At 43.0% G+C, this 20,000-nt stretch overlaps 2 protein-coding genes across 2 annotated transcripts in view; both read left to right on the top strand.

Annotated features, from left to right (window-relative positions):
• The window catches only part of tsc1a (TSC complex subunit 1a), a 26,838-nt gene extending 13,628 nt beyond the window's left edge, over positions 1 to 13,210 (top strand). Inside the window, exons 12-24 of the mRNA XM_083783530.1 lie at positions 299 to 353; positions 1,708 to 1,800; positions 2,241 to 2,554; positions 3,711 to 3,859; positions 5,065 to 5,120; positions 5,956 to 6,122; positions 6,713 to 6,895; positions 6,952 to 7,035; positions 7,434 to 7,544; positions 8,005 to 8,124; positions 8,825 to 9,012; positions 9,125 to 9,307; positions 9,655 to 13,210. Coding sequence (XP_083639656.1) covers positions 299 to 353; positions 1,708 to 1,800; positions 2,241 to 2,554; positions 3,711 to 3,859; positions 5,065 to 5,120; positions 5,956 to 6,122; positions 6,713 to 6,895; positions 6,952 to 7,035; positions 7,434 to 7,544; positions 8,005 to 8,124; positions 8,825 to 9,012; positions 9,125 to 9,307; positions 9,655 to 10,300 — 2,349 coding nt within the window. The 3' untranslated portion in view covers positions 10,301 to 13,210. The remainder of the gene's footprint in view (positions 1 to 298; positions 354 to 1,707; positions 1,801 to 2,240; positions 2,555 to 3,710; positions 3,860 to 5,064; positions 5,121 to 5,955; positions 6,123 to 6,712; positions 6,896 to 6,951; positions 7,036 to 7,433; positions 7,545 to 8,004; positions 8,125 to 8,824; positions 9,013 to 9,124; positions 9,308 to 9,654) is intronic.
• A 1,736-nt stretch (positions 13,211 to 14,946) lies between these two features.
• The window catches only part of ak8 (adenylate kinase 8), a gene marked incomplete at both ends in the record, with an annotated part of 15,564 nt that continues 10,510 nt past the window's right edge, over positions 14,947 to 20,000 (top strand). Inside the window, 3 exons of the mRNA XM_083783529.1 lie at positions 14,947 to 15,030; positions 15,287 to 15,388; positions 18,882 to 18,963. Of these exons, the coding sequence (XP_083639655.1) occupies positions 14,947 to 15,030; positions 15,287 to 15,388; positions 18,882 to 18,963 (268 nt within the window). The remainder of the gene's footprint in view (positions 15,031 to 15,286; positions 15,389 to 18,881; positions 18,964 to 20,000) is intronic.

Below are 20,000 nucleotides of genomic sequence, written 5' to 3'. Positions count from 1 at the left end.
ATGGGTTAATCCAAAATAGGTCCATATATCCTCAGCACGTCTTACCGGTACTTATTGTGTGTGTGTGTGTGTGTGTGTGTGTGTGTGTGTGTGTGTGTGTGTGTGTGTGTGTGTGTGTGTGTGTGTGTGTGTGTGTGTGTGTGTGTGTGTGTGTGTGTGTGTGTGTGTGTGTGTGTGTGTGTGTGTGTGTGTGTGTGTGTGTGTGTGTGTGTGTGTGTGTGTGTGTGTGTGTGTGTGCGTGCGTGCGTGTGTGGACCAACACGTCTTTTGACCACCTGACTCTTATACTTAATTCCAGCCAAAGCAGCAGCCAATGGAGATACCCGCCGGTCAACCAATCAAGGAGGAGAGAGGTAAGCGTGATGTCATCAACAGTATCTAACCAGTAAGACGCCCCCCTGAGGGCGAGAAGCGTCGAGGTCGCGTGCACGCGTCCGCCATGGGTGACAGGAGACTGCTGGGCGAGTGCTGGCGCTTAGGCATGGGGGGATCAGGGTCAGATCAACATAATGGAATGAATACTGTACTGGCCATATATGGAGCGTGTCTTGAGTGTACAGGGTTTGATGAGGTCAGAATAACTAATGGAATGTCAGAACAGGAAGAACAGGTGGGGGAGAGGATCAACATTTGGAATGTCAGAACAGGTCAGCTCCATATATGGAGATCTAAGGGGGTTTGAGGTTTGAGGATCCAAAGATCGGATGTGATTTTTGATCGCATCGCTCCCGAGATATTAATGACCGTTTCTGCCGAAAGATAAACAGCGTGAGCTACTGCTAGCACAAGCCGTGGTCTGTGAGCGAGTAACCCGGCTGTGAAAGCATGGTAATCTGCCGTTTTCTGCGTGGCACAGCTAACTGGCCTCTGTCGCCACCTTGCGGCAGACAATTAGTTAACCCATTCTGACCTGAGATCAGATTCATACGAGGTTTCCACTGGACACACACTGGTCTGATTAACCCATTCTGACCTGAGATCAGATTCTAGAAATGTCAGTCGCTCTTCGATTTTTCAAAAATAGCAGACCTACAAGCTCGTATCGCGCCACTCGGTGGCGCGATATGAGCTTGTAGATCTGCTATTTTTCAATAGCTAAAGCATAACATGATGCCAACACCAAAATTGGTGCCCGTTCAGAATGGGTTAAACAGCACTGTGCGGCAGACTGGAGCTGAAAGTTTGGTGTTACTTATTAAAGTCAGCCTATAACTAAACACTATCTTTGAATGATTGCGCAACCTTTGTCAAATAATCGGTTCAGGCAAATAAACCAAGACATATCACACATTGGTTGTTTTCTGCTATCTGATCTCTCACTAATTTATTTTCCTTCGCATTCGGCAAAAAAATTAAAGCCTGATGAATCCCATTGGAAAATCTGGCATAGGAAGCCTTAGTTCTATTTCGCTAACCAATAACAGAGGCGCCTATTCGCGTCGCTCCAAATTTGGTGACGTCACTATTCTCCGCTGTTTTCTTCTGGGGAGGGGAGGAGAGGGGCGGGGGAGGGGTGGTGAGGAGAGGGATGGGGGAGTGGAGTGGAGTGGAGGGGAGGAGAGGGGCGGGGGTGGGTTCTCAGATCAGTGAACCAGTAGTATCCACCGCCTGTTTTCGACCGGCACCCGCCCCTCTAGACCAGGAATCATACAGGCTGGGCCAGGCTACTTCTGCCATAATAACATAGAGTACGTTATTTTTGTGTAGAAGGGGGGCGGAGCCTGTCTCTGACAGAGGTGTCAGATTTCATCAGACTGAGAGACCTGGACCACACAACTGGACATAAAGAGAAAGAGGATGGTAAACACGCACACACACACACACACACACACACACACACACACACCACACACACACACACACCACACACACACACACACCACACACACACACACACACACACACACACACACACACACACACACACACACACACACACACACACACACACACACACACACACACACACACACACACACACACACACACACACTCACTCACTCACTCACTCACTCACTCACTCACTCACTCACTCACTCACTCACTCACTCACTCACTCACTCACTCACTCAGGGCAGATTCACACATTGAATCAAGGCCAATGTGAATCATGGCCAGCAGGGACCAGGCAATCATATTTTGGAACAGCCTTTTTTTTAATCAAACAGACTCAGTGTGAATCTGGCCTAACACTCACTCACGGATTTGCTTCTAAATCATTTGCACTCCCCCTCCACCAGATGCCATCACAGCAGAGTTGTTAAACCTGACCGTCCATGCCTCCACTCCCAGCCGCGGTGAGGCGTCTCTGGGCACAGCCCACCAGCCCATGCCCTGGTCCTTCAGACCCTGTTCCACTCCCATCCAGGCCCTGGCCACAGGGCAGCCTGGTGGAACAGACGGGGGGATCCACAGTCCCTACAGGCTGGAAGAAGGTGGTCCGGCCCTGTTCTGGGCCCCCAGTCCCCACCAGGGTCTCATACCTCCCTACGAACCCCTGTTTCAGCTCGCCTTGCCCAGGGCCGCCTCTCTGTTTGTGGACAGGAAGACACAGGTGAATGCCTTGGGATGGTGCATAGGAGTAGTGCCGATATCCGATAATATGCAGGGTCAAATCGGCCGTACCATTAGGAAACATAGGGCTCTTTGGCCACTCAGAATAGCCAAATGGCATTGATCACGCCTCCAGGTCTTTAGTTTACTCAAGTTAGGTAATAAGACCTGGTACTTAAGACAAATACAGCCCATTGTCACATGCCAGGCCACTGCAACTCGCAACCTCTGCTATTTGACTTTGCACACTACCAAAAGTACCAATTTGGTTTGAAGTACGTATACAGCCAGCCAATACGGAACATCTGCAGTAGTCCTGGTCCTATCAAGGCTATTGAAGCTGAATGTAAACAAGCTGCTAACTGTATTTGCATGGTATAATTCAGCTAAATAAATACTGGAGAACAGGGAACATATTTTGATATCATCCACTACCGTAAAAACATTTACAGTAATTGAGCATTTAAAATATTGTAATGTGAAGATATTATGAATATGATTCACAGGAAATTGACAGCCAAGTTTTATTTTGTTTAGTCATAGTATGAATTTATAGTTTTAGTCGACAAAGTTGACAAAAAACATTTTTTGGCATAATGGCAGACTGTACACTTGGTTGCATGCTGAACATAGCCGATCTACACGTTGTGAGATTGTTGATAGCCGAGCGCAAACAATTGTACAGATCAAATTGTATTGTATTTTAGTTCTCTTCTCCATTAGTCCCTCCCTAACATTTAAGTCAAGTCTTTCAATGTGCTGATGAAATTGTCAATATATTTAGTCTTAGTTTTACTCATCATAGCTTAGTTTTTTTTCAGTGAAAATAAGGTAGTCGACAAACATTTTTTTGGTCATAGTTTTAGTCAATGAAATTAACCCATTCTGACCGGGCACCCATTTTGGTGTTGGCATCATGTCATGCTTTAGCTATTGAAAAATAGCAGATCTACAAGCTCATATCGCGCCACCGAGTGGCGCGATACGAGCTTGTAGGTCTGCTATTTTTGAAAAGAATCGAAGAAAGACTGACATTTTTAGAATCTTGATCTCAGGTCAGAATGGGTTCGTCAGACCGGCGTGTGTCCAGTGGAAACCTCGTATGAATCTGATCTCAGGTCAGAATGGGTTAACACTGGTATGATTCCTTCCTATAGGAGGTGATCCAGAGGGCAGGAAAGTTGGGTGGTGATGGAGAGAAAGACGGGAAGGAGGACGGAGAGAAGGAGAGTTCTTTATCTCCTCTCGATGTCCTCGACCATTTGATCACACACGGCAATGACACGCATCAGCGACTCAGCAGGAAGTAAGCATCAGGCCACAATAGGCTCTAGTCTATGCACACAGAATAACTCTTACTATGTCCCGGTTGTTGTTGTTTTTTCAATACTCCATTTGGAACCCACTCAAAGGCCACTTTGAGACCCACTGGTGTAGCAGAGTCTTTCCAGTGAGCCTTTTTTTTGATTGAATTTGATTGAAATATTTATTAACAGTTTGTAGAATTTACAGTACATTTTAAGCACAAACTCAATACAAAGACTGTTAACTGTGAGTGGACGACCCAATTAAGCATTACACTTGTTTACAACAGGGTCCACATTGTTCAATTCATCAAAACATTTAGAGACATACAAACATTTAGAGACATACAAATAGACATTTCTATGTAGCTAAAGAACAGAACAGGAATTCATCATATAGGAAGCAAAAAAGGGAAAAGATACATTATACAGTGAGGGGAAATGGGGGGGGGGGGGGGTGGGGTGGATTCAGATTTTACAGAGGCCAGTTTCGAATTGCAGCCATCCGTAGGTGCCCTTTGAGAGCGGTTTTGAAGGAGTCAAGGGATTCACATGTCTTAATGACTGTTGGTAGGGCGTTCCACATTTTGGTGGCATAGGAGCGAAAATAATTTAGTCCCTAGCCAACACGCACAATAGCAGCACCCTGACTCTGTTTGACCAGAAGGGAACAGAGCCTTCATTAGTATCATTGGTAACACCTGTGAAGGAAGTAGGGAATGGGCCCAAGTTCTTTCCAAATGTACGCATGTATGCATTAGAGCGCATTCCCATTTTCAACGGGAGCACACCAAACAGAATTTGTTTTTTGCGACAGGCTACAAGTCATTTTCAATGGAAGCCAGCTACATGAAGATGCAAACTTTCTACAAATGCTACAAAAAAGAAAGTTGAGATGAAAAAAAGCAGCATTTTTGGTTTAATCATTTCCACTCCCCTTCTCTCGCCACTCAATTCCTGCTTTTCACCCATTATGACCTAATTCTAAATCCTATTCTAAAGCGACAGTATACTGAGTATAGTTGACCACGCTTGGTCGTTTTGTGGCTTTGGTCGCTGCTTATGTCAACGCACCATTACACTGCGATATACTAGCTATTAAATAGCACTCATATGTATTGTAATGACAGCCTCATAATATTAAATTGTGTTTATTGCAAACAAATCCGTAATTGATTATGTATGTGCATGTGTTTGTGTATTACAGGCTGTCAGTGGATTGGAGTCAGATTGGAGGTAAACAACAGAGCATGAGAGTCAAAGGTACACACTTAATTAACAACTGGTACAACTAACCAATTAACAGTTGGTACAACTAACCAATCAAACTCAACTAGATTAACATTAACCAAGCATTAACACAACTAGTACTACTAACCCAAGACCCTTAACGTAGTAGTAACCAGTGGTGTAATGGTGATTATTATATTTTACCCACCACGGTAGGTATTAAAATGTTAAGTTCTAGCGTGCGTGCGCACCATACCGTAATGTTACGGTGCCGTGCCTGTGTGTGCGAGTGAAAAATTACTGGCCACACGTGACGCCGTTGGTATACCATACTATGACCAAAACACCACTGGTAGTACTAACCTTAACTAATTTAGTACTATCTCAACTAGTACCTTTAATTACCAAACAACCACTAATGCAACAAGTTCTAACCAACCCACCTTGAAGGGCTTATATCATGATGTAACTGTTTGGGGGGATGTCTTAACTAGGCTAAGACTGATTGAAGACTGCAACAATTATACTAGAGTGCTCCCAGTGACCAACAGTAGACGACTGTGGTTTGTTTTGAGTTGGAAGTAATTAGGACCATGTTAATGAAGATATGGGCTTAAAACAATGTAGTGCTATCATGACCATGACCCCATGACCTCCAAACTTTTATTTCAGGTAATATATTCAGGTAAGCTAGTGACCTTCCTGTCAAGTTGCCATTGTTGTTGGTAAATAACTAATTCATAAAATGCATGGCTTGTGGTTTGACATAGTGGAGCTAAGTGTATATTAAAGCAATATTGTATAATACATTTGTGTGCGTGTAACTGTGTTTGTGTGTGTTTGTGTTTGTGTCGTACTTCCTGGTTAGGCTCCGCCCAGGGGGAGGAGGTCCAGACATTGCGTAGCCAGCTGTTGCTAGTTCATAGTCAGCTCCAGTTTGAGAGATACAAGAGACAGCAGCATGCTATGAGGAACAGACGTCTGCTGAGGAGAGTCATCAATGCCACGGCACTACAAGAACACAACGACTCTATGGTAACACACACACAGAAAAACACACGTAAGATCACGTCGTAGATCAGGTGTGGGCAACTTTGGCCATGGAGAGGGCCACTATAGTTCCACATTCACTCCAGGGGTCCACATTGCATATATACCTGTACTGTCGCTGCTATTTTTGCTATATTTGAATTGAAATCCTGTATTATTTATTTTTGAATATTTCTGAATTTGAATATTGGAAAAGTAACATTTTTATTTAATTTCAAATGCATTTTGTTAAGTTTATGAACTTAAATGCAAATACATTGGACATAAAAAAGACAATAAAAATGTCATTAAGCAACTCATGAAGTAGACTGAAGTAATTAAAGTGGGTCATATTTGCATGTTTGGAATTGTAATAGCTGAATGTGTGTGTGTGTGTGTGTGTGTGTGTGTGTGTGTGTGTGTGTGTGTGTGTGTGTGTGTGTGTGTGTGTGTGTGTGTGTGTGTGTGTGTGTGTGTGTGTGTGTGTGTGTGTGTGTGTGTGTGTGTGTGTGTGTGTGTGTGTGTGTGTGTGTGTGTGTGTGTGTGTGTGTGTGTGTGCGTGCGTGCTTGTGCGTTTGTGTTTGTTTGTGCTACAGAAGGGCCAGTTAAAGCTGCAGGAATTAGAGACGGAGTCTCTGAGAGCCAGTCTGTGTGAAGAACAGAAGAGATATTCACAGCTGAAACACGACACGCGCACACACACCGCACAACTGCACACACAGATACAACAACTGCAACGACAGCAGCAGGAGTATTACAACAAGACGCAACATTTACAGGTTAGTACACACACACACACACACACACACACACACACACACACAGTCACACACACACACACACCGCACAACTGCACACACAGATACAACAACTGCAACGACAGCAGCAGGAGTATTACAACAAGACGCAACATTTACAGGTTACTACACACACACACACACACACACACACACACAGTCACACACAGTCACACACGCGAGCGCACACACACAACATACGCTCTGCTTTGCAAGTAGAGCTGTTGTTTACAAGCTATACAAGCACACAACGTGTCACAATGTGAGCTTGTAGATCTACTATCTTCACTTCTTTTTTTTTGTCATTTGGTTGATTTATTGTCTTTTTCTTTTTTGTGTGGAAAATGTATGAAATTGTAGATGTGCTATTTTATCATTTGAATGAATCCTAAAATGTGACAGTTCTGGACAATGGAAATACTGTATGACACACACACACACACACACACACACACACACACACACACACACACACACACACACACACACACACTCACAGGTTGTGATTGGTTGCTTTCAGAGTGAGTTGGAGGAGTGTCAGTCCAGGCTGGGGGATCTGGAGGCGGAGCTTCAGAGAGCCAATAATGAAGCTTACAATGCTGAACACCAGCTCACACAGCTGTCAGTCAAGGTGCGGTAGTAGGATATTATGATAAAGACGTGGTTCTCAAACCTTTTCATATCATGGACCCAACAGTCTTTGGCCACCAACCCTCATCTGAAAACGTTTTGTGCATGCCAATGACCCCCCCCCCAGAAGAGAAGATTTACTGTATGTTAAAGATAGTGATCCCCCCCCCCACCCCCCCTAAAACATGATCATCTGGTACTATGATAATACTAGGAGGAAGATTTAAAAAAATAAGTACAGAGAGTTTCTAAACACGTATGCCCCTTGGATACTAAGGGGCATACGTGTTTAAACTCCTTTGCTGGGGAACGTCCGTGGACCCCCTCAACGACCCCTATAATAACTCTATTATCATCATTCATACAGCATGGTATTGATGATTTGATCCGTCTGAAACCTCTTCTTTTTCTTTTTTCCGTGTATGTGTATATGCTTGTGCATGTTGTGTGCCTGTCTGTAGGTGTCCAGCTGTGAGCAGTTAGAACAGCAGATGTTTCTCTTGAACAAACAACTTCTTCTGCTGGGAGAGACAAACAAACTACTGCAAAGCACACACACTGGAGACACCCAACACAACCAGGTAATGCATACACAGACATTGGAGCCAGATCCTTCCATCCTCCTGTGCCAATCACCAGATTGGCACAGGAGGAGGATTAAATAGCTATTCACGAGATTATCTCGTGCTGGTACAGATTAGTTAGCCACTAGACCAAAGGGATATCCCTATGGCCCGGGGGAGATATTAGACTTTTGAGGCCATCAGGCTGAGGCTGTGAGCCACTCTGCTACAGGAGCAACCACTGCAAATGCCCGCCCCCCCCCCCCTTAGTTACGTTTTGTCGCAGGAATCTTCAGAAGGCCCTTATCCGAAGACCTGAGAGATCTCACATTTATTTGGCTTTGCATGGAGTAGGTCTGAGAGATACAGTGAGGCCAGCCCCATGTAATGCCGTTATTAACCCATTTAGACCTGAGGTCGATTCTACAAATGTCTTCTAAATCCTGACAGTTTTCTGAAAGAAATCTATGTTTCTATGTCAGTGGTTCTCAAACCTCTCAAATGTCAAGGACTCGCAGTATTATATGTATCTGGCCGCCGACCCCCATCTGAAAATGTGTTGTTCCAGGGACACCCCAGAAGCAAAGATTTGAGTTAAAAACATTCGCTCTGAAAGAGCCACATTTTCACAAATATCAAAAATAGCAGATCTACTACAAGCTTGTAGTTCTGAATGGGTTCAAATAAATGTGAAATGGATTGTGGATGGTGTGTGTAGGAGATGAGCATGGTCCAGTCCAGTGTTTCCAAGGAGACGCTGCGTCTCAGGGACAGCGCGGCCCAGCAGACTCAGAGACTGGAAGCAGCCAATCACAGGGTCACTGACCTGGAGGCTCAGCTGGCCAGGAAGGAACAACTGATCCTAGAACAGAAGAAACTACTGGAGGACAACAAGGCTCACAGCAGGTAACGCACACAGACACACACACACACACACACACACACACACACACACACACACAATGCTTCTCTGTTCTAGTGCAGGGTGTGATCATTCATTGGTCGCTTCCCTTTCCAGCGGCCAGCTGTCGGCCTGTGAAGGCCGCTATGTGGCCCTGAAGAGAGTCACTCAGGTTCTACAGACTGAGATGCTGCAGCTCTACAGCCAGATAGACCTGGATGCGCACACGTACGGACGCTCACACACACACGCCCAGCAACAGGAACCTGCCAGCCCGCCTGAAGGATTAAGCACCAGCAGGTAATGAGTGAATGTGAACAGACTTATAGAAGCAAAATAATCACTGGTATAAAGTGAGGAGCCCCTTGGACACACACAAAGTCCATAGACTTGGCTGTCACATGACGTCACGGGGGAAAGCCAGTAGCTAGCGCCCCTCAAAAACACGAATAGAAGCTAAATAAACTTGTATTTCTGTTTACCACATATTCCAAATAATAGCTGCACCTTGGTACATATTTTGGTCTTATTTCGAAGCTTGTTACAGGAAGTACCAGGCCATTTTTATATATTATATATTTGATATATAATATGTGTATATGTCAAAACAATATAGACTGCTCTAACCTCCGGTTTGTCTCCATCAGATCTAATGGCAGCGATGTTGTCATCCCAACCTCTCATAGCAACTGTTCAATTGGCAACAAGCCCTCTGCGTCCTTCAGCATACTCAACGGAGGTGTAGAAGCCATCCTTTCATCCCCTCTTCACTCCTTCTCCACCTCCCCCCTTTACCCGCTCTCCACCTCCCCCTTTAACCTCCTCTCCACCTCCCCCATTGACGCCCCTCTGGCTGTGGGCTCCTACCCTATGGAGGGCTCATTCCTGGATCAGAGAGCCAGGGAGCTGTTCAGACCACCTCCCCACGGCCAGGAGGAGAAGGAGGTGCCGAGGGAGAGACGGGATGAGCAGGAGGCCAGGGGTCAGGAGTTTCATCTGCCGCCAGGGAGCCCACTCCCCCAAGACACCCCGCTGAGGGATGCTCTACCTACTGACAACCCACCCAGACAGACCCTTTCCAGAGACAGCCTGCCTAGAGAAACTCTGCCCGGAGACGCCCTGGCCAGAAACGCCCTACCCGGAGATATCCTGCCCAGAGATACCCTTTCTAGAGATGCCATTCCCCCAGCCTCTGTCCCAGGAGTCCAGAGGGCCCCCAGCCTAACCGAGGCAGTCCGACAGAGGATATATGAACTCAGTATCATGGACTACAACGAAACCTTGCCAGAGTAACAGACCAGAAAGAAAGAGAGGGAGAGAGAAAAACATTGTCTGGAGGGAGGGAGGGAGGGCGGCAGGGATGGTTTAGATAATTAGATAAATGAGAGAGAGAAACAAAACAAGACAGTGCCTGAATGTTGAGAGATGGTGGTATGAATGGCCAGACTGGGTGGTACATTGATGGCAGTGATGTGAGCAATGAATGGAGAGAGAGAGAGAGAGAGCGAGATAGAGAGAAAAGGGTGGATAGAGTGATAGGAGAAATTGTGGAAGACAGAAACGGAAATAACAAAGGCTTGGAACCAATTCAATAGAAATGTCACCACCAGTCACAGTTGATACAAGAAGAAGCACAAGTAAAATTCTCCTTAGTATAATCTACAAGCTCTCAGCGTGTCACATTGCTGCGTGTTGTGATCTTGTCTGTCTGCTTTTTTCGTTGCGCCACACTGGCACGATACACCGGCACCCGAGCATAAAATAAATGGGGGCTTAATGTTTCTGAATGCGGATCAGTCTGGAGGGAGCAGAGTGGATTTACTTGACATCGTTTACATCACAGCGTGCCCTCTCTGTGTGGATGATTTGTACATCAACATCAGAACGGTGCTAATTGGCTGAGGGTGTGATACGTTGGATCTCAAACCACAGTCGCCACACAGCTCAGAGGTGTATGCTCTCAGGTAGAATCAATCAATCAGGTTTATATACCAGGCACAACTACGTATTATCAGCTCGAGTTATCAACAGTGTCCGTAAGACTGATCTGAAGTCAGTGTTCCAACTCTTTCACACCACACATGCACACACACACACACACACACACACACACTTTTGTTTCTGTGTGTTTGTGTGTCTCTCTCCATCTCTCTCTCTCTCTGCGAGTGTATTGACCCAGTTCGTCACTGAAAAACAACATGATCATTGAAGACAGGAGACCAAGCCAATAGAAGAGCACTTCTACTGACTAGATTCTAGTGTGTTCCTCAAGAGAACGGCAAAGATGCCATGTTGCTTTTCAGGGCAAGCCGTACAGCTGGGTAAAAGTTGTACCACTGGCAGCCGTATACTGCGCTAGCAGCCATACCACTAGCTGCTGTGGGTCAAAGCTTCAGTTTAAAACCGTTTGTGTTTGTTTATGTGTGTTTATGAGTTATGACGCTGCTGCTGTTTCAAGTTAATTCGTTTGAATAATTGGCTGGATCACCATTTAATTAGACCAATGGCATTGCGTCCTGCTCAGAGTTGGGGGGGGGGGGGGGGATTTGCCATTCATTTACACGTTTGTATTTTACTGGTTAATAATGAGTGCCTTTATGGATGTTTATAACTGTCCTGATTGGCTGTCAAAGGAGGACGCATTGAGAGGACATCGATGTCACTGGTTGAGGCTGTGGTGATGTCACTGCCCTCACTCTTTGGTTTTCCTCCTATAGCTTGGATATGTGAAAGCTCGCACCCAGTTTGTCATGAACACACTGTTGGCCTGTCACTGGTCTGTTGGCCAACTGGTCTTGAACACACTTTTGGCCAACTGGTCTGACTGGTCTGTTGGCCAACTGGTCTTGAACACACTTTTGGCCAACTGGTCTGACTGGTCTGTTGGCCAACTGGTCTTGAACACACTGTTGGCCAACTGGTCTGACTGGTCTGTTGGCCAACTGGTCTGACTGGTCTGTTGGCCAACTGGTCTGACTGGTCTGTTGGCCAACTGGTCTTGAACACACTGTTGGCCGGTCACTTGTCTGACTGCTTAGAACACAGTGAAGCAGTGAGTCTGACACAGGAAACACCCGGTGCCTTTCCTCCATAAACGTTTCACCAAAGTTAGTGAACATGTGACCCAAGTTACCAGCATTAAAACATATATATATAAAATAATACTTTCTCGTGGGATTCAGGTGATAAATTGTTGGGGTTTGGTTGACCCAGCTTAAACTGGGTTGGGTAAAATCAGTGTTAGTGTGGTGTGTAAAAAGGTTCTGTGCCAGCTGATAGAACCTGGATTATAGTGAATAATGGAGACCAGAGTTAGTTATGCAGTAATTATTTGGAATAAAACCTGGTGGACTTTAATGCGTCAAAGTAGTGGATGTAAGTAACCATTTACTGTACTTGATACTTGCTGTCTGCTGCAGTCACCTCCCTGTCGCAAATGAATCTAATCAGCAGGATTTTGAGGAAAAAGCCAAAGGTTTATATTCGAGGTGATCTTGCTCTCAGCGGGCTATGTTTGAATGTAACCGTGTTTCACAGAGAGGCAGGATTGACATCAGTTTACTGAATTCAAAATGAGAATTGAACGTGCTATCCTCATAACTGCAGGCTATTTATGTCTGTAATTTCTTTATTATAAAAACCAATCCCCACATGTTGATACTAGTGTGACGGAAACTTATCTCCCGTGTTTAGAGTTTTGAAGTAATTAAACATAAGAGGATGAGTTGGAAGTGTCAGATCTCTGAACTCAAGGATGATTGAATGATGCCCCGTTATCAGTAACAATATTATATATATACAACTCCAATACGAACTGCCTAATCTGTCGTCACAGCGGATACAATTTAAAAGTAGTAGTTTTTTTGTACATTGATTGTCTATCGGACAGACTGTGTGGTTTGTCCCTGATATGATGGACATTTTGAAGCTGTGTTTTCACATGTCCAGGTTTGGTGACTGCATGCCGACCAACCACGTCATTCTACTTTTATTTTATTTTATGTTCCAGCAACCAAATGATGACCGCAAACGACACACAGCCTACTGCACAATAACTCTGAATGAGACAATGATGTAGTTGACCTGATGTTTGACGTGGCATGTGTGGGTGTGTAACGATGAATGTTCTGCCCTTTGTATCGCCACCCCGAGGAGACGAATGTTAAAACTGTGAACAAGAGAAATAAAAGATTTCTAAATCTTTTTTCAAAGTCTCTCCTTGTCGTCATGGTGTGTCCCAGAGAGGATGAGCAGCGTAATAGGAATCGGCAGCTCGGCTTATCCCATTCTGACCTGAGATCAGATTCATACGAGGTTTCCGCCGGACACACACTGGTCTGACGAACCCATTCTGACCTGAGATCAGATTCTAAAAATGTCAGTTGCTCTTTGATTTTTTTCAAAAATAGCAGACCTACAAGCTCGTATCGCGCCACTCGGTGGCGCGATATGAGCTTGTAGATCTGCTATTTTTAAATAGCTAAAGCATAACATGATGCTAACACCAAAATGGGTGCCCGGTCAGAATGGCTTATTATGGTATTTTAAATTCTAAACCTAAGAAGAAGTGCAGCTATAGAAATCAGCTTATGGTTATTTTAAATTCTAAACATCATACCTCAAGCCAGAAATAAATGATACTACTACCATTGAATGTCACTGCTATATAATAATAACCCATTCTGACCGGGCACCCATTTTGGTGTTGGCATCATGTTATGCTTTAGCTATTGAAAAATAGCAGATCTACAAGCTCATATCGCGCCACCGAGTGGCGCGATACGAGCTTGTAGGTCTGCAAAAAAAATTAAATCGAAGAGCGACTGACATTTTTAGAATCTGATCTCAGGTCAGAATGGGTTAATTGCCGCTTTCGGGCCGGATAGGCTAATTAGTAAGGCCAGGCAGGGCCTCGGGCCAGCGCAGTTAGGGCCCAGGTAGGGCCCAGTTAGGGCCCAGTTAAATAGTCCAAAAAATAGCAGACCTACAAGCTCGTGGCACGATACGAGCTTGTAGGTCTGCTATTTTTTGAAAAATCGAAGAACGACATTTTTAGAATCTGATCTCAGGTCAGAATGGGTTAATCAGACCAGTGTGTGTCCAGTGGAAAACTCGTATGAATCTGATCACAGGTCAGAATGGGATAAACTCCAATTTTGTGCCAGTACATTTTACACGATACATCATAATAACGTGTTTGCCGTGCGTTAATTTATATATATACAGCTCCATCTCACTGAATTAGAATATTTTGTAAAAGTTTATTTTCTTCTGTAATAAAATTTAAAAAGTGAAACGTTCATATATTCTCATTTCATTGTGCATAACGTGCAGTAACTGCATACATTAATAAACTTTTCGACATTTCTCATTTAAATTTTCTTTTTTTTAGTGGTCTCGTAAAATATTCTAATTAATTGAGATAGGATATTTAGATTTTTATGAGCTGTACGCCATAATCATCAAGATTCAAACAAAAACAAGTTTTAAATACTTCACTTTATGCACAATGAATTGAGAATATAATTATGAAAGTTTCACTTTTTGAATTATATTACAGGAGAAAATGAACTTTTACAAAATATTCTAATTAAGTGAGATGGATATATATATATATATATATGATGATTATTTTACTCAAATGCGCTCATCACAAACTGTAGAACAGTATTGCTAGGCAACGCACATGTATACAAACGTCGCACGCGGATGACGTTATCCATAGCAACAAGTGGACGGTTGTTGACCTGGGAAAAGGTATGTTTAATTTTCCGCTAAAAACTCTATTAACTTGTGTTTCTACTTTGATACTTACTTACTTGTAGTTTGTTACAATGTGTGTGGAAGATATGGGTTCAATGAATTAACATCCATTCCAGCAGAACGATAGGCTACAATATTTTTTGACTTCTCAGGCAGAAGAATTTAGACGTTCCATCATGGATGAAACCGTCAAACCTCTGAGGATTCCTCCACAAATATCTGTTTACGCAGAGAAACATGAGATATTTGATTTGCTTCAGGTAAAAAAATAAATACAGAGGCCTATTTTGTCTTCAAGATTTCTGCTTGTCACCAATGTCACGTACTGCTGACTGTCAGACTTATCACATGCATCATGATTTAATTAACTTAGTCTTATGCATACACTGCAGTGCAGTGTAAGTTATCATCAAACCCAATATACAGTTCGTTAAGTTGAACATGCAATCATAATGAAGATGTTAAATAAATATAAATAATAATTGAGTAATAGACAGTGTTGTTGTTGTTTTCCAGACCATGGTGAGCAGTCTGATAATCGATCAACCAGAGAAGCCAATCTCCTACCTGATCTCCCTGCTGAAGAGAGACAGGGTTGATGGTGGGTATTCTTTCTGGGTAATGTAGTCCTCAGAGACTGACACTGTCCTAGGCTCTTAGTCTAGGACAGTAGAAATTATGTGTCAACAAGTTCACTAACCCCCTCCCTATACAGTAGGGCAGGCTATAAGAGTCATGTCACTGCAATCATGTTTTGATCACATCATTTACTTTCTTTATTCTGACCACTAGATGGAGCTGTAGTTCTACATTATTGCAACCTTTACAGTCTGAATTATATAACTGACTAGACTGCCCCAACATGCTTCTGACTTTCTGACTTTCTTTCTTTCAGTGCCAAAAATCATAATTCTGGGTGCACCTGCTTCTGGGAAAACAACTATTGTGAGTTTTATAGATAGATATACAGCTGTACAGCTTGTAGCCTGATATTCTTTAATTTTTTTGAATTAATCTTGAAAGTGCTTGAATGATTTTGCATTTCTTAAAACAATTCAAAACAATTAACAAAAATGTTAAGATAGAAAAAAAGAATATATATAGGATGATGATGATGATGATGAATTCTAGGCGACGAAGCTGTGCTGTCAGCTGGGAGTGGTTCATGTGACGACTGACAGTTTGTTGAGGGAAGCTGGCCTTCGAAATACACACACACAGCAGGTGCACGCACGCACGCACACACACGCACGCACACACACACACACACACACACACACACACACACACACACACACACACACACACACACAAGCATTAATATAGTATTTTATATAATATATTGTTATAGTATTTGATACATCATTAAACAGTGTTTTATAGTCATTCAATTCATTTAACAATATTTTTTAACATTTCATACATGATATAGGCTATACTGTATGTTGATTATATACATATACAGTACAGATATTGTATTCATCATTAACCCATTCTGACCGGGCACCCATTTTGGTGTCAGCATCATGTTATGCTTTAGCTATTTAAAAATAGCAGATCTACAAGCTCATATCGCGCCACCGAGTGGCGCGATACGAGCTTGTAGGTCTGCTATTTTTGAAATAAATCGAAGAACGACTGACATTTTTTGAATCTGATCTCAGGTCAGAATGGGTTCGTCAGACCGGTGTGTGTCCAGTGGAAACCTCTTATGAATCTGATCTCAGGTCAGAATGGGTTAACATACTTCATACATTATTTAATGGTTCATACAACATGATATCATTCTGATATTGCTACAGTATATAGAGTGTTTGTTCAGGACAGGAGTCTCCCTGTCTCTCTGGTTCTTTATTAAACAGAAAAATGAGAAAATACAAGTGCAATTGGAACTGAAAACTATATGAATCTGATAAACGGGTACTCTGGCCACCTACATCAAAACATGTATTTTCAGTTTATTAAAGATCTGGAGAGACGCAGAGAGACCCCTGCTACTGAACAAACACTCTATAACAATGGTTACTATGATAATAACCTTTCAACAAACGCTGAAAGGTTTTCAACGTTTTCTTTTAACCAAAAATATATCACTTACCCTACCCTTTTATAGGATGTTCCTGATGATGTGTGGCTCAGACTGATTCAACAGAGACTGAACACACCACATTGTTTCAGACAGGTAACAGTCAGTCTAATATAATATATGTTTATATAATATTAATAATAATAATAGTACTTGCTTATCTCTGCCTCTATTAGGGCTGCAAGTGCATAATATTTTCCTAGTGATTATTCTGTTGATTACTTTTTTGATTAATTAAAACGTCTAGACATTTCTTTATACCGTATATATCGTTGCCGTCAGGCAGAAACCTCTCATCTCCATTAACTTTTTGTATTTTTTGGTAAATGAATGCCATGCATGCCTGATCATACAGCGTCACACAGAAAAGCAGATAAGCTGCTGCTGTAGTTTAGTTGAACCTTAAAAAATAATTGATTATTTTTTATAATTGATTAATTAGTTAGATTAACTGTTTCTCTATTTATAAATGTACTTCTCTGTGTCGGCTTCTATTTATGTACCTGTCTATTCATCTCTGTGTCTATTTATCTCTCTCTGTCTCTATTTATATACCTGTCATTTTATCTGTTTGTCTGTCAGTCTTTATTTACCTACCTGTCTGTCTATTTATGTTTGTTTACTTCTGTAGTTGTATACCTTTGTTTCACTGGTTCGAATACTGCGTTTGGATTCGAGCTAAGGGTATGAATTTGAAATATGGTGTAAAAATAATAATAAAAAGCTTTTAGCTTCACAAATGTCAGCTTCTCTTTAGTATTTAGCGTTTAGCTCCCGCGTGTTTAGCTCAGAGCTCGGTGGTGATTAACCAGCTCGTTTCATCTGCTAATGTGTGTTTGTAGCTGCAGGCTATACGCCAGGGCCTCAGTCATATGGCACTCAGCATGACCAGTACGTGTGTGTGTGTGTGTGTGTGTGTGTGTGTGTGTGTGTGTGTGTGTGTGTGTGTGTGTGTGTGTGTGTGTGTGTGTGTGTGTGTGTGTGTGTGTGTGTGTGTGTGTGTGTGTGTGTGTGTGTGTGTGTGTGTGTGTGTGTGTGTGTGCGTGCGTGCGTGCGTGCGTGTGTGTGTGTGCGTGCGCAAGCGTGTGCATTCACACACAACAAGCGTGATTGACAGCTAAGCCCCCTGGCTACAACTATCTGATTAATTATTGTAACCGTCTTCTCGTCTCTGTTCTGATCTCCTCTCCTCTCCTATATGATTAGATATATGTGTGGAGGAGGCTGCTATAGGAGCAGACCTCCTGCAGAGAGATGAGTGGAGGGATGAATGAGAGGAGTGACGGGGTCAAACATCAGAGAGAAAATGGGGGATGAGAGACTGTTGTGTTTACTGGAAGAATCCTCTCCTCTGTCCCTCCTCTCCAACATGCTCACTTTCTGTGGTTTCTCTCATGTACAGTATAGTCTGTGTGCATTGTGTGTGTGTGAGAGTGAGAGAGAGAGAGAGAGAGAGAGAGAGAGTGAGTGTCTGTGTGTGTCTGTGTGTGTCTGCGTGCGTAAGAGCCTGTGTGAGGTGGAGGGCAGAAGGATTAGAAGACAACAGTGAGTCCCTGAGGAGGGGGGGTCAAAGCAGATAGAGAGAAATACTTATTAGAATTTCAATCAGGACTCAATCTGAGCTGTAACTAGCTGTGCGCGTTGGCGTGCGTGCATACACTGTCCTATAGTCACCTTTCAGTACAGACACTATTCCAAACAGTGTGCAGAGAGGACAACACAGGCCTATAAAGCATTGGTTCTCAAACTTTTCAGGACGCGGCCTCCCAAAAGAATCATATTTGAACTGGGAAGTGGGAACCCCCCAAAATAATCATATTTGAACTGGGGACGCCCCCCCAAAATAAAAAATTTGGGGACCTTCAAAAATAATCATGATTGAACTGGACCCCCCCCCCCTGAGGCATTGTGAGCTGGCAAAAACAAAAAAGTAAAACCATGAATTCAAGGCGTCATGGGGTGTGTAATTGATGGAAAATAAGCCATACGTCATGAACTATGGTTAAGTAATGTGTGCATTTTCAGGGCTGGCTATTGGAAGGCATTCCTCAGTCCAGACTACAGGCACTGTCTTTACAGGAGAATGGCATTATTCCCCAGCATGTTGGTAAGTAACATGTTCGTATGTAACATCATAGGCTTCTTCATTGGCTGCCATTTTTTGTGCCATCGTTCCAGACCCCATACATTTTTTCCCATAGAGATTTCCAAAAATATTTATATAGATTATTTTAAGCCTCCTAGAATCAAGCCATCCAGGATCCATTGATGAGATATACTTTATTGTCCCACAAGGGGAAATTTGTCTTGGGCAAAAGTGCAGTAGTACATCAACGTTTTAGAACACACACAGACAATACACAGTAGCAGCATTGTGCAATCATTGGAGAGAGTATTCACAAGGTATAGTATCACAAGAGTATCACAAGATAAGAACAGTGCAAATTTGCAATCAGAAAGTATGATTATGAATATAAAAAGTACAAAAGAGTAATTCACCAGGTATAAGAGAGTATTCACAAGGTATGGTATCACTGAGTATCACAGAGAAAAATAAGTAACCCCACTAAGAGCTATGAACTACTGTATATGGCGATTGTTCAGTAGAACAATTGAAGTGGGAAGGAAAGAGCGGTTGCTCTTGCAACGGCACGCTCTACAACTGATTCATGACCATAAAACATTTGATTCTGTAACAAAAGTTTGAATATTTAATTGATAATATGATAATTTAACCCATTCTGACCGGGCACCCATTTTGGTGTCGGCATCATGTTATGCTTTATCTATTGAAAAATAGCAGATCTACAAGCTCATATCGCGCCACCGAGTGGCGCGATACGAGCTTGTAGGTCTGCTATTTTTGAAAAATCGAAGAACGACTGACATTTTTAGAATCTGATCTCAGGTCAGAATGGGTTCATCAGACCAGTGTGTCCCCGGCGGAAACCTCGTATGAATCTGATCTCAGGTCAGAATGGGATAATACTATAATTAATAAATGCCCTTGCTTCGCACCGCATTTCGAGCTTGCAAATCTGCTACTTTTGATGCTTTTGTGTGACGAAGTATGATCATCAAGATGGGTGATAAAAAGCACAAAAGGTTTCTGCCCAACAGCATCAAATAATTACATTTCTACTG

The sequence above is a fragment of the Protomyctophum parallelum genome (assembly GCF_964188405.1).
Source record: "Protomyctophum parallelum genome assembly, chromosome: 15".
Lineage (NCBI taxonomy): Eukaryota > Metazoa > Chordata > Actinopteri > Myctophiformes > Myctophidae > Protomyctophum > Protomyctophum parallelum.
Note: the sequence above shows the minus strand (reverse complement) of the source record. Positions and strands in the feature narration are given on the sequence as shown.